Source organism: Pinus tabuliformis, chromosome X, assembly GCF_031772625.1.
Source record: "Pinus tabuliformis cultivar Carrire ecotype Pingquan chromosome X, CPIR1, whole genome shotgun sequence".
Lineage (NCBI taxonomy): Eukaryota > Viridiplantae > Streptophyta > Pinopsida > Pinales > Pinaceae > Pinus > Pinus tabuliformis.
This window is the reverse complement of record NC_142308.1, coordinates 1,540,484,745-1,540,498,728: the sequence shown is the minus strand read 5'-3', so window position 1 is coordinate 1,540,498,728 and position 13,984 is coordinate 1,540,484,745. Positions and strand designations below refer to the sequence as shown.

Below are 13,984 nucleotides of genomic sequence, written 5' to 3'. Positions count from 1 at the left end.
CATTTGAAACTGTCGGGCACAGTGAATTCAATATTTTCTCGTACAAGGTGCCGGATTGGGTATAGAATAATTCTAAATATTGGGCACAAGCAATTACATGCTCTTCTATGGCAACACCTCCCTTAGCAACATCTTCAGTAATAATGGGAAGTAATTATTTCGTAAACCATTCATCTAAATTCTGATATGGAATAAAAACTTTGACTAACCGATGTTTATGTCTCGATTCATGTATATAATCAGAAATGCAAGTCGATTTTGATTGTTTTAAAGAAGTCAATAGTTCAGTACCAATATCATAGCGACTCGATAAATGGAAATGGGTTAAAAACGTTGTCGCTGGAGAGTTAAAGTTATGGAAAGAGGTGCGAGGTAACTCAATGTCCCATTTGGTTGTCAAACTAGTTAAAGTTCATTAGAAAGGACGAAGACGGATAGAATCATCGATTAAAGAATTTGATGCACACCAAAGATGATATGTCATCACGTGGTTGGATGGATCTTCTCCTGATTTTCCTTGAAATTTAGGTATGTCACTTGGTAACTTGGTGGGAATCACCGACCAAAAAGGATAATAATAAATAGGATCGTTTTTTAACTGGGATAAATTAGGTAAATCTAGGGTTGCAATAAACGGTAACTGTTGGTTAGGATCTTATTGAAAAGTTTGATAACCTTACGGGTTAAGACCAACCCTTGGAGGAGGATATCCATGATATCCTAGAATAACCTATACAGTTTGAATTGGAATTCCACTAGGGTAACTAGGGTGAACCATACCAAGTTGAGGTTGAACATGGACTTGATAAGTGTGACCAGGGTATGGTTGACTATGGAAAGGTTAAGCCTGACCCATTTGACCTAAGTAATATTATTTCCCTTGTACAGGTTGAGCTTGTAAGGGTTGACCTTGAAAAAATTGATTTTGAACAGGTTGATTTGGATAAATTGACCTTGAAATGGTTGGTTTTTGAAATTTTGACCTTAGAAAGGTGGACTTTGAAAAAATTGTCCTTGAAATGGTGGAACTTGATAAGCTTGACCTTGAAAAGGTGTTTGAACTGTTCCTATAATAGGTTTTCCGATAGGAATCTATGGTGTAGATTGGACCGTAGGACCAGTTTGATAAGCATAAGCTTGAGGGATTGCCTAAGTGGTTTGAGGAACAAGTATTTGAGGGATAACTGGAACGGTTATTTGTGATACTCCTAAGATCGATGTCTGAGGTGAACTTGAGACCAACTGCGAAACAAGTGTTTGAGGTGCACTCTGGATAGGTTGTTGAACCGATTGCTGAACATGTCATTGAATTGGTTGTTGAACAGGTGTTTGAGGAATTCCTTGGACAAGCTGTTGGACAACTGTTTGTGGAATTCCCTGAACAGGCTGCTGGACAGGTACGACAATACTTGGAATAGGTATTTGAGGAATAGCTTGTCCAGTAGGCTGAATAGGTTGATAAATTGACACTTGTGGAGCAACTGGAGCAAATTGTTGAGCAAAATCAGGGTTCCAAATAGTGTTCGTCCCAAGATAAGGAGTACCAAGCAAAGGTTGAGCTACAACAAGTTGACCAGGACCGGGCTGAGGTATCTGACCATAAGTTCCAGTAAAAGGTTGACCTCCAACCATATGATAAGATCCGATAATAGGTTGTCCTCCAGGTGGAGGATAAAGTGGTTGCCCCCCAGGCGGGTAATAAACACCAATTTGGGTTGTTTGAGGGTTACCTAAGTTACCAGATACCATGTGAATTTGTTGGTCTCATGCCATAGGCACTTCAGACACATATGTTATGCTCTAAAAAGTAGATGTAAATAAACCAGATGACCAAGTAGAAGGTTGAGAGAAGAAGCAACTCCTAAAAAGGTCCTAGTAAGTGACTGATATCCAGGAGGAACTGATGGACCACCATAAAACAATGATTTCAGGGAGTTGGTAAACATAGACGAATAAATAAGTTGGTTCCCAATACGAATTTCTGATATGGTTCTTCTCGGTGAATAAAAAGGAATTTGTTGAGATGGATAACTATGACCTAAAAAATTCCAAAGGGGTAGAATACCAAGAATCAAGTCAGAAAGGATCGAAAGGAACTCTTAGAAAAAATCTTCGGTCAAAAGATTCACCAGCGGTAAATGAAGAATGAGTTGTTTCTGCCTCTTTGTTTCTAGTAATATATTCAATGCTAATCAACCCAGGAGGTAATCTAGTCGTATTTATCAGCTTCCTTCGAGGTGCGGGTGATTTAGGTCTATAAATATCAGACTCAGGTTCTTCTACTTCTGGTTCAGTTAGTTCAGTGTCTAAGACTTCACCAGTATCAGATTGAGTTTGAACTACTTTGGTAATCTCTGGGTCAGAATTAACTAATCCTAATTCTACTTCTTATGTCAGATTGACTTCGGTTTCTATTGTCTCATATTTTAAAACTGTAGATGTTTCAAGTTGTTATGAGGCTCTAGATCCTCTTGGATTTGACCTTTTAGTTTTTATCTTTTCCAATTGGCTAGGTGTAGACTCAGGGGGTTTACCCTGCATTCTACGTAACTGCCTTGGTGATTCATCCATGATGGGATTTTTTATCACAAAATCAAACAATAATCACAATCCAATCCTAAAGTCTCTAAACAATAAAAACAAACAATTAACACACGCTAAAAAATCTAAGGATTCAAACCATGCAAACAAGCTTTTCACAACGAAATCACTAGTTGGTGATGAAACCTAATGTCGCAGAGATCAAAGTGAAAAGTGGCTATAGATAAAGTGGGTGGAACCAATTATGCTGACAACCTGCTTACTGTACATGATCCGGCGCAAGTAAGCTTCATTTCTGCCATCTCAATTGAAGAATAGCCTCCAGAAATTTCCAAGTGAGTCTAGTCAATGTTTGTTCCAGGTACAACAGAGACTTCCCCTCCGCTGTCACCTTGGGTAAAATCCCTAAGAATATGGTCATTAAGGTTACCACGCAAAACAATTTAACATAGGGGTACAATCACAGATCATACGTACATGCAAGGGCAAAGTAACAAAGCTCAATCCCCTTGAAAGTTCCTCAACATGGTTAATTTGAGGTTTACTTCCAAGTGAATCCCAAGTACATTTCGACACCATTTTTAGTACATGTAAATCACTCTACCGTAGCCAATGAAGTTGGGTCGATCACTTCACTGGGTCCGATATGAGATCGTGCTTGACTGCTTTGTAGGGGGACATTCCCAGATAAAAATTGCAATAAATGGATTTTTCTCCCTATCGCAAGCTGGATAATGTTTGTCTGCAACTTTGGAAAGTTAACTCACTTCCCTATTCCAAAGCCCTACAACCTGATCTACTGTAGGTGGAAAAGAGCCATAAAAATAAAATATTTCTAGATTGATTTTATTAGCGTTGATTTTAAGAGTTGTTATTTACTTAAAGGTAATGGAGGTGAAACTGATGAAATTATGACTCGACACAAATCCTAATGCAATCGAAAATGAAATTGTTATCTTTTCGTTTCAATGAATTTCTATCTGAAGTAAGGAAAGAGTCTTTCAATTTTTTCAATGGAAATGTAAACAAAAACTCTAAATCCCACTATATCTCTTTTCCTAAAATGAAAATATCCAATTTCGAATTACCCAAATATTGAAAATAACTTCAAAATTTCACTTTGCCCAATAACACAAGAAATCAAGAAATTCCTCTTTTAAACATACATTCACTCGGAAATTCACAAAATGCAACAAGAAATCAATAATCATTAACATGATTTTTTCTTTAATTGAATGCTATGAATTCACTTGCAATAAAAAGTATAGTTCATGAACTCTTAAACAACGAAAGGAAAAATGACTTTTCATTTCGAAACTAGCATAAGAAGTATTTTTCACAAACAATACTCAATCTTGTAAATCTTTGCTATACACACACAAAACAATCTTTCACAAAAGAGAAAGCTAAACTCAAGATCTGATTTGACTGAAAGAAGAAAGTGAGACAATCAACAAGGCAAGACCAATTGATCTCTCTTTTGATAGATCGACCATTCACTAGATGAGACTTTACCCTAATTTGAAAAAACAAGATAATCACAAGCAAATATTTTCATAACACTCAGCCAGACTGAAAAACACTCAAAAAAGGTACAAACAAGTGTAACTTAATAGGAAAAACCAAAAACTTTGGACTTGATGAGGATAAAACTGAAATTTTCAAAAATTCCAGGTATGTCCGCAGGTCCTAGAGCAAACTAGTGCGCATACACTCTGTTGTAAAAATACAAGTGCGCATAAATGTGCATTGTGCTTGAAGCCTAAGTGCGCACAACGGGGAATTTTGGAAAAAATAAAAAACAAGTCAAATCAAACCCAAAATCCAAAATTTTAAAATTTCTGGACACTTAAGGAAGGATTGTACAAAAGGTTCAAAAGGTGAGATGAATCCCTAGTGGAGTCACCAATTTGTTATGTGGACTTATCCCTCTTGTGGACAAGAGCGATCTCCCTAGACTCCAGAGAAATCTAGTAACAAACAACTAGGAACTGCTACCTTTCTCTAGACTATGATTGACTGAAACAAATACTATGATAGAGGCCACTTACCATTTAATCGAAATGATTGATGAAGTCCCCTTCAGAGATTTCAATCATCCACTCCTCCTCGATGCTTTAGAGATCTTCCCATCGCTTCCCACAACTTCTCCATGTTGTCCTAACGAAGATCTGCATAAACAAAAACATACATGAGATCAAAGCATCCAATATCTAGCATAAGAGGTAAATGAACTAATTAATCCAATCATGTATCATAAACTGATCAATATGCAATCACAATCTATGTAGGTGATCAAGGAATCCTACAAATTGTATCAACAAAGATGTAATTGAGAAAGAACAATTGCCTTTATATTAATAAAATGGAGATAGTCTTACAACCGTGAAGCCTTGCAAGTCTCTTCCTACAATCTCCAACCATCTCCTTGAATGAATAGCCTTCCAACCTTATTCCTGCAGCATAAGCCTACTTCCAACAATCCCCTCCTCCTCCTCAGGACTGTGTTAGCTTCATAGGCCAAGAGTGGGAAGTTTGTGATCCATTTTACAAGGGCTGAGATCCACTAATGGTGGGATAGGGGTTCCATAAAGAGAGGGAGTAGCTCCATGATGGGAGGGATTGAGGCTAAATAGGAAACCATTCGAAGCTTATTAGTTGGGATAGATACAACTAACAATGCTTCTAGACTTTACTTTTGATTTTTACATGCGTTAAGTCATGTTCGCAGGTCACAGTGTAAGACAATGCGTACTTATGCATGGTTCCTAGTGGACTCTTTTGCGTATGCACAAAAATTGACTAGGGAACTGCGTAGGAAGCCAAAAACAGGGTTTTGAACCATGGAATCCAAGAATTCCACTTTCTTTGGGATAATTTGGATTCTATTTTGTAGGGGAATGCTTTGGGACACATTTGTGGATAGCGAAAGATCCAAACCGATGGTCATTTGCCTAATGCGACAAAATGATGTGTAACACATGCTCAATGACTTCATTTTCTATGAGGATCATATCTATCCTCTTTTTCCATGCAAGAAAGTTTGATGACCCAACCAATTTGTTGCTTCCCTCGCAAAATGAAGTCATTTTTACAAACTCAAAATATAGATATAAAGATACTTACTTGTCAAGTGAAGATGCTCCGAGATGATGAGATCTTCAACTTGATGCCTTCTTGATTTTGATAATGATGTAGATAGAAGATGTCTTCCTTCAAAAGTGATCCTTGGCTCAAAGGGAGATCACATTGATTCCTTGATGACGATGAAAATGCTTTTTCCTGCTTTTCTTCCTTCAAGTCAATGCTAGTTAAACTTGTTTCACATCCTCACATTTCGGCCCTTTTTCAGAATTTCGCCTTGCTGTAGTAGTTCTACAATTTCGATATGTTTTGCAGTAACCCTAGTTCACACGTGTGGCTAGAAGATGGACAAAATTTCCTCCTTTCTACTTTGCTTGACTTGATTTATTTTTCTTGTTATTTCGGCTTGCGAAGGAGACATTTCTTGGCACAAAACTTGACTCTTGATGGTGGCTATAATTCAATACTTGTTGCTACAAAAGGTTGTCCTAATACTTCGCACGCGTGGAGAATATAGCCTAGAGAACATACCCAAAAGTGTTGCGCTCTTCCTTCCTCGTGATAATGATTGTAGAATGTGTGAGTTTCCCAAGAACACTTCAAGTATGGAACCCCTCTTTGGATGAGGTAGGGTTTTGAGGTCTTCTTTGATGCTCTCAATTATTCCCTTCAATATAATGAGAGGGTTAGTCCTTCTTGATGATTGATGTTTTTGATGTTTCCAAGGTGATCTCTTTATACTTCAGCCCTTGAGTATCCTTCTTCATGCTGCCCTTCCTTGTTGTAGTCACCTTAGCTCTGACACCATGTTGAGAAATCTAGGGGGCAACTAAATATAGGTGATGTATTTTTACTTAACTTGATTAGCTTCTTCTTTCTCTTGATTATTATTAGTGTTCTCTATCATCAAACAACTACCAAACCATAAATAATAATGAGACAATATGACATAGGATATAAGTGATCAACGAGGGCCAAAACCTCTCCAACCGAGAGGAAAACCCATCAGAATTCTTTCTCTTCTTACAGATCTTCAATTGACATTTGACCCTTGACCAAGACCCTCCAAGACCAAGTGACACCTTGCTTCCAACAACTTTTGCAATCTTGACTTTTAGAAACTTCTTCTGCAACTTTGACCTTCCTAGTAGATTCTTCTGCAACTTCGACCTACCCAACATATTCTTCTGCAACTTCGACCTCTCTAACAGATTCACAAATTCGACCTTTCACAACTTCGACCTAGGTGCTACTTCACAGATTTGATGCAACTTCACAGCTTCGATGCAACTTCAGAATTTCATCTAGCCTAGTAACTGTAGAAACCCTAACGAGAGAGAGAGAGAGAGAGAGAGAGAGAGAGAGAGAGAGAGTCCTAAAAACTTCGATCTTGATCTTCTTCTTCTTCTTCACCCTTTTCTAGCTTCTATCTTGAGGAGATCGAACTTGCTTGAGTGAGTGTCTAAATGAGGTAAAATTCCTTCTTATTTATGGGTTTGTGAAGGGTACAGATTCCTATCTTTAGGCCAATTTGTCCCTTCATGTAGGCCGACTTGATCTTTGCATTATGACGAGGTCTTGGATGGTCTTTTGACTAATTTTGACTCATATAATTTTCTTTACAATATGTAACATGCCTAAATGGGTCTTCAATACATGACAATGACTCAATTGACTTTATGACAAACCTAGAAGCACTCAATGGGTGCTTGACCTATAAAATAAATTTCCTTGAGCATGAAACCCATGCCTCAAGAACAACAATAATAAATTTATTTTCTTTTTACATTAAATACATAAAATCATGATTACATATGTCATTATGAAGACCAAACCTAGTTACATATTTCAACAACCTTGAGAAATCGTAATATAACAACCTAATTTGTCACTTATGGCTTTGAAAATACCATTGATGCAACAAAAAATGGGAAGATACAATAACCTAATCTAGATAGACAAAAAAAAGATTTCCATGACAGGGTTAAAATCCAAAGTCCAGCTGGTGAGAAACATTACCTTGGAGCCCATGAAATAGGGCTGAGATCTGTAGATCAGATCCATGTTCTCTTTGCTTTCAAAAGCAAAAGAAAAATAGCTATTTCCACAATATAAAGTACCACTCGGTTCATTATCTGTCCAATTATTAGAGATCCATTCTAAAACATAGCTATAACTAGGCCAAAGTCCGGTGAACTTACAAATCAACTCTCTTTCCTCAAGGGTTTTAATGTTATTCTTTGGAAACACAACAAACCCCAAAAATAGAGAACAAATTGTATCCACAATTTTTATAAATCCACGACAAGGCAGAGAGCCATGACCATCCATGTTAGGGTTGGAAAGGCCACCCATAGTACAAGCAATGAACTCAACAAAACTCACTGAGAGAGTAGATTAACAAAGCCAATAGGAAGCTAAGGCAACATAAAACCAAGTCTGGAACCTCAAATCAATAATATAAACACCTAATCTGTCAACACACACCCACCGCAAACAACCAAGCAATCCACAACCACTCAAAACAAAACCCCAAATATGCAACAAAAACACCAAATCTACCACGATTTTATACATCGTGAGTAGAAAACCCTAACCACTCGCTCCCTCGAGAACTTTGTCTAGGTTTAATTGTATTTGTAATTAACATTAATTAGTTTAGTTGTTAAAATGCCACATATTAAGAAGTTTAGGTGGCTGGATACGTTTATGACATATAAAACATGTCAATGACCTATGGTTAATTGAATTTGTATGTAACATTAATTAGTTTAGTTGTTAAATGCGGGTTGCGTTTATGATGTAATATTTAATTAAATTAAATGTATTATTTAATTAAAAATAGAAAAATAAAAAATAAATTCGTCGCTCTGTTCACACGGCGGCGCACATTAAGTAATAGCTAATGTGCAATGAAGTGCTTAGCGTAAAGACAAACGAATTAAGAGAAGCGGAATCGCAAGGATAAAACCCACGGAGGATAGACAGTCGCGCTTTGGATGGAAAAAAATTGTTCTCTGCAGAACGGACGAACTGTAATTCTCCACTCACAAATGGCCTCCTCGCTCTGTGATCTCCATCACAACCAAACGACATCATATTGGCCATGCATTTCTGCACAGGTATGCAAAATCCATTCTGCAGTATTTTTTGTGTTTACAGTTTCTTTTAATCTATTATCGACTTGGTATTTATTCATTTCGCCTGCAAAAATGTATGTTGGATATTGCAGGTTAGGCTTAATGCACATACAGTAAACGGGCAAACAATGAGATCAATGCTAAATCTTCAACACAGAGCATTGGGTTCGTCTCACTCTGCTTATTTTGGAGGAGCAGTATTTAGTCCTTTGCAGCCAAATTATCTAGCCCGAGGTCACTTGAGAGCAAGACTCTGGGCAGTGAGAGCTGCTAGTAGCAGACGGGACAGCCAGCAGTTCTACTACAAGCCAGAGAGCATGAAGGCTGTCGCCCCAACTGCCAGTGGCAAATTCATTGGATTTGCTGTAGGTGCTGGGCTGGTCTTAGCTGTTGTTTTCGGTATAATTTTCTTCCACCCCATTTCGGTATGAGGCAGGGCACATATTTCTTGGTAGGGATATGAGAGATTTTCAATTTCAATTGTTGAATTCATTTTATTGATATTAGGTCCCCCAAGTCAATCTATTGGCATGTCCACTCTTTTTTTTACCCGAAAAATATCGTAGTTAGTAAAGCGAAATTACATTCTGCAGGTGCCTATTAGCATTCAATGATATGTTCCTACTTGACTACATAAAAACCACATCCAGAAACTGTTCTACATAACTGCTCACATCACCCTGTTATAACAGGTTTTAAATTTCTTCAAAAGAAGGAACATATGGTTTGAATCAGTTGAAAAACTGAAACAAAAAAGAATTCCTTGCATAACATTACAAAATTTCCAGAAGAAGTCCCAAATTACAAGATTATGTCTGCCCAGCCAACCTATTGTTCCAGAAATTTACATCAGAGCAAAAGAGGTATAATCACAACTGCAATAACTCTGCAGTATATGAGAAAAAGTCACATGAAAAGTCCCGGATCATAATCTCTCAGGTCTTCTTCTTGATGTGCCCAGATATGCCATGTACCTGGAGCCATCTGCACACCCGATTTTATTAATGCATCAGCGGTGCAATTCCTGTCTCTGAATACATGAAAGGAAGAAACGTCATTTATTGAAATTCCAAGTCAGTCATCTCATCATATACGGGACTCAAATGAAAGTTCCTCATAGCAGAAAGACCTGTCATCCAATCAATTGCAACTTTGGAGTCACGCGTCACGTGCAATTTCTGAATCCCTTTTTGCACTTCTAAAATTACAACCAGTTTCAAAGAAATTATTTCTGCCTTGTTGTTCACTTTGTACTTCTGTCCAGAACTGCTTTATACTTGCAGAATGTAGACTCAGGCAGCCCGTTGCCCCCATTGGAAGGTAACCCCTGAGCAACACCATCAAAATACGCCCATGCTCTTGTTTTGTCAACGGCCTCTTCTTTTATAACTTTGGAAGGTTTTGGATCCTGCACTTGTTTGAGATTCTTGACTATAGAGATATTCTGAGCAGCACATATTCGAGGAGGGATGACTTTATCTTTTAACAGACTAGAATTTTTCTCCAGCCATATCCTCCAAGCAGTAATGTGTGGCAGTGCTTTGTAAGGTTTGGCTTGGGGATTTTAATTTACACATCAGAGCCAAAGACACTCTTTTACAGAATTCCTTGTTCATGCATTAATTAAACCTGATTGGGCCTCTAATTCCTTCCAAACAGTTAAAGTAAAAGAACAATGAACAAGCATATGAGATAAATTCCTCAGAGGATTTGCATAAATGGCATCTACTTGGGCTATTCTAGCTCCTCTTCTGCATAAAGTTACATGTAGGAACATTTTGGCTGAGGACCAACCACATGATCTGCTTTTTTTTTTGTTCTGTATAGGGGCATTAAATTTTTCACACCTCTTTGAACCACCAGTTGAAAGCTTGGACCCCTTATTCTTTTCTTAGAGCTTTGTGCCCTAATTTTGGCTTGTACCATCTCCTTACAGAGTTCCTTGAACAAACTAATTCATCTTCCTCATCTTTGATTTTGACATGGCTGTTTTTTAAAGAATCAATAGATTTCCCACGCTTTCCCTCTTCATCCGTGAAGCTTAATTTTTCCTGAGCAAAGGTATTGGAGTTTACTGGGCCAGCTATTTGGTGTAAATAAAATAGCCCTCTTTCTCGAGGAGCTTCCACCATGTTACTTGGCAATTTAAAATTCTCATCACAACTCACATTTGGGTTCTCAGTCTCACGCACCTTCATTCTAGTTCCTACTCCACTTTCCAGACAAGTCATCTACCCACAGGAGGAAGAGCCAACACTGTTGCCTTCCAAATCATAGAAGCATTTGTCAAAGATTTCCTTGAAGGTCAGGGCCAAACTTCTATTGATTGGGGTGCAATATATTTGTGCCATATAGTTTTAACCCATAGCCCTCCTACTATCACTTTTGATACACTTTGCTGCTATGATACAATTAAGAGCAAAAATGAACCCTCTCCACTCTATGCAACAAAAATGAAAAAGAAACCACAATCAAGTCCACTCGAAAATCTTTGATAATCAATGGGTTATAGAAACCCAAACAAAAATAAGAAAAAAACCAAAAAAAGGCCAAATTTGGTGCCCGTACTTGGAAACCACGCTTTGCTAAAGAAATTTGGTCCAAACTCAAATTTTCTTGCTTGGGATGCTAAAATCTTTCGTTTTTCTCCTCCTCTTCCTTTGTAGTTGACTTCCTCTCCTCCTCAGCTTTCAAACAAGCCCACTTTCTAAAAAAAATGACAAACAAAAACTAAAAATCGGCTTTAAAACCCACAATTTCTGCTACTCATGATTATTACCGATCAGATCGCGATTTTTTGAAAATAAAAAAATCGCCGAAAAAATCTGCGGGGCAAGAAAATCGCGATGTTTGCAACACTGATATATATATTAGTTAATATTGAAAAACTTCCATATTTAGGGTAACGAATTAACTATTGAAGCGAATACTTAACTCACAAGAATATAGTAGGGTACTTGATATATGTACCACCACCATAATATATATATATATATAAAACTAAAGATAAATGCAATGTAGTGAACTCACCACAAAGGAATTATGTACCCTACTACATACAAAGGAACTATACACAAAGGAATTATTATATATATATATATATATATATATATACATATATTATTCTAACAAAAGAAATTACGTATTCTATAAAATCAAAGGAAAGTAATATATATAATAAAGAGAAGTATATATAGATTAAATTATGAATATAATAAACAAGAGTATATATAAAACCATAATACTATGAAAATAATCCGACTCAAACAAAAAAAGGAAAACATAATATTATGATAATGGAGATACACTAATAAAAGGGCATTGTCAGCCAATCGGGAGGAGAGAAGGCAGTGACCGCCTCTGCAATTTTTGAGCTTATCAAATTAAAAGCGGTGGACAAATGGGGAAGCAGTGGAGTAATCTCTCGAGCATAAAAGGAGGAAAGGACTGCAGAAACAGGGGGGAGAAAATTTTATACAGAGAGAGGCAGAGGAGGAACTTACAAGAGAAAGACACAGAGAAGAACTGAGCAGTTGTTCTTGAAGCTTTTGGGCACGGGGGCCAAATTACTTCGAATTTGAAGTATTTTGGAGCTGGGTACTGAGATTGTATCCAATTTGGCTGGGAAATTTTTGGTCTTTTGGTAATGGGAGCGGAAACTGGAGCAAATTAGAAGCATCTTCAACCACAGAAACCCACATATAACATCAATCTTCTAGTAGTTATAACTTATGACATTGTCATCAAACAATTAATCATCAACCACAACATCAACCTTAAGCTTCAACGTATAAATTTGTCATCATCAAATTGTCATAGATATCATCAACCACAAGATGAAATAGAGCATTGGATTCATTACCAAGGTGTTGTAAGATTCATTCAATAGTTCAAATGTAGGTTCAAAGTTCAAACTTAAACTATCATATAATGTTTACAAAATAAACCATAATAAAGACAAAGCACTAAGTTCTACATAGTACTTCTAATTTCTAAATAGGAAAAAGAAAATGAAATCTAATATCTACTAAGCTTTCCTCTTGACACGAGAAACTACTACTTTTTGTGATCTATGAAGAAGAGTAGGAGTAAGTGGAAGTGTTCGTGGAACACAACCAACAACTACATGGTCCTTATGTAACACTAGATGTTGTGAAGCTAAAGGCACATGTCTTAATCGCAAGACACGTTCCAAACATGTATTAGACATTTGCCCTGACTATGGCCCCCATAAAAGAGGTCTGTGACCCATAAAAACACATTTTCCCTTTCATTAGAGCTCATTTCACTCAATAGGTTGGTGTGAGATGTTTTGGAGTACAACTGAGGATTGTTGTGTAGCGTTAGCAGGAATTCCAAGTTCCAGGCAAGTGGATTTGTCCACCAATCTTCAAGTTTTTTCCTACAACAATCCATTTGCCTTCCTCATTTCACTAAAATTATGGCTCACTCATCAAGGGTAGCTGGAAAAGGTCAAAAGAAAGGGATGAATGCCCCCATTGATGTTACACCCCGACGTTCATTTTCTTTAGGGCTTAGTGGTGCTCCATCCACTAGAAGTGGGGCTGCAACTGTGAAAATTCCTACTCCGAAGGAACCACTACTGCAGCAAATCTGAATCTACTTCACCTACTTGATTTAAAATTACATTCATCAAGTTATTCTTCTGAATACTGAAGCAAATTACTTTTGCAACCTACACTAATGTAATATTTGATCTCATGAAACAAAAAACAGAGCAAAGAACAAGATACATAGGATACACTTATTTTGGACACAATAGTCCCCGGAAAAACCCAATGCAGGAAAACTGATGCAGTAGTTCTGAGGGTTTATTATTATGCAGGAAAAGTATTTGAATACAAATCTAGAATGCTCATCTAGCAATCTTTTACAGAGAAAATATTGGCGGAAAATTTGAGTGAGTTTTACCTCACTTCACCCAGCAGAATTCCGACTGATCTGGCAACAACACTGGCTAACCCCAGCTACTTCTACGCTGGCCCTGCGTCAGCCTTTCAGTGTCTGTGTCAGCCCTGCGTCACCTCTTCTGCCCTCTGCGTCAGCTATCGCAGCTGTTCTGTAGTTCTCGATAGTTTCGACTTCTGCGTGATAGGCAACATTTCCCTTTCTGGCTGTGTGGGCCTAGACTGGCCCAGCGTTAGCTCTCTCAGCTACTGCGCTGCCTCTCTGCAAGCTCTCTTCGCCTCTGTCAGTAT

General features: G+C 37.6%; 1 protein-coding gene across 1 annotated transcript in view; it reads left to right on the top strand.

The window, feature by feature from the left end:
* The first annotated feature begins 8,555 nt into the window (after nt 1–8,555).
* Nucleotides 8,556–13,984, top strand: part of LOC149145922 (uncharacterized) — a 182,884-nt gene continuing 177,455 nt past the window's right edge. The window contains exons 1-2 of the mRNA XM_089447375.1: nt 8,556–8,747; nt 8,858–9,164. Coding sequence (XP_089303501.1) covers nt 8,625–8,747; nt 8,858–9,164 — 430 coding nt within the window. The 5' untranslated portion in view covers nt 8,556–8,624. The remainder of the gene's footprint in view (nt 8,748–8,857; nt 9,165–13,984) is intronic.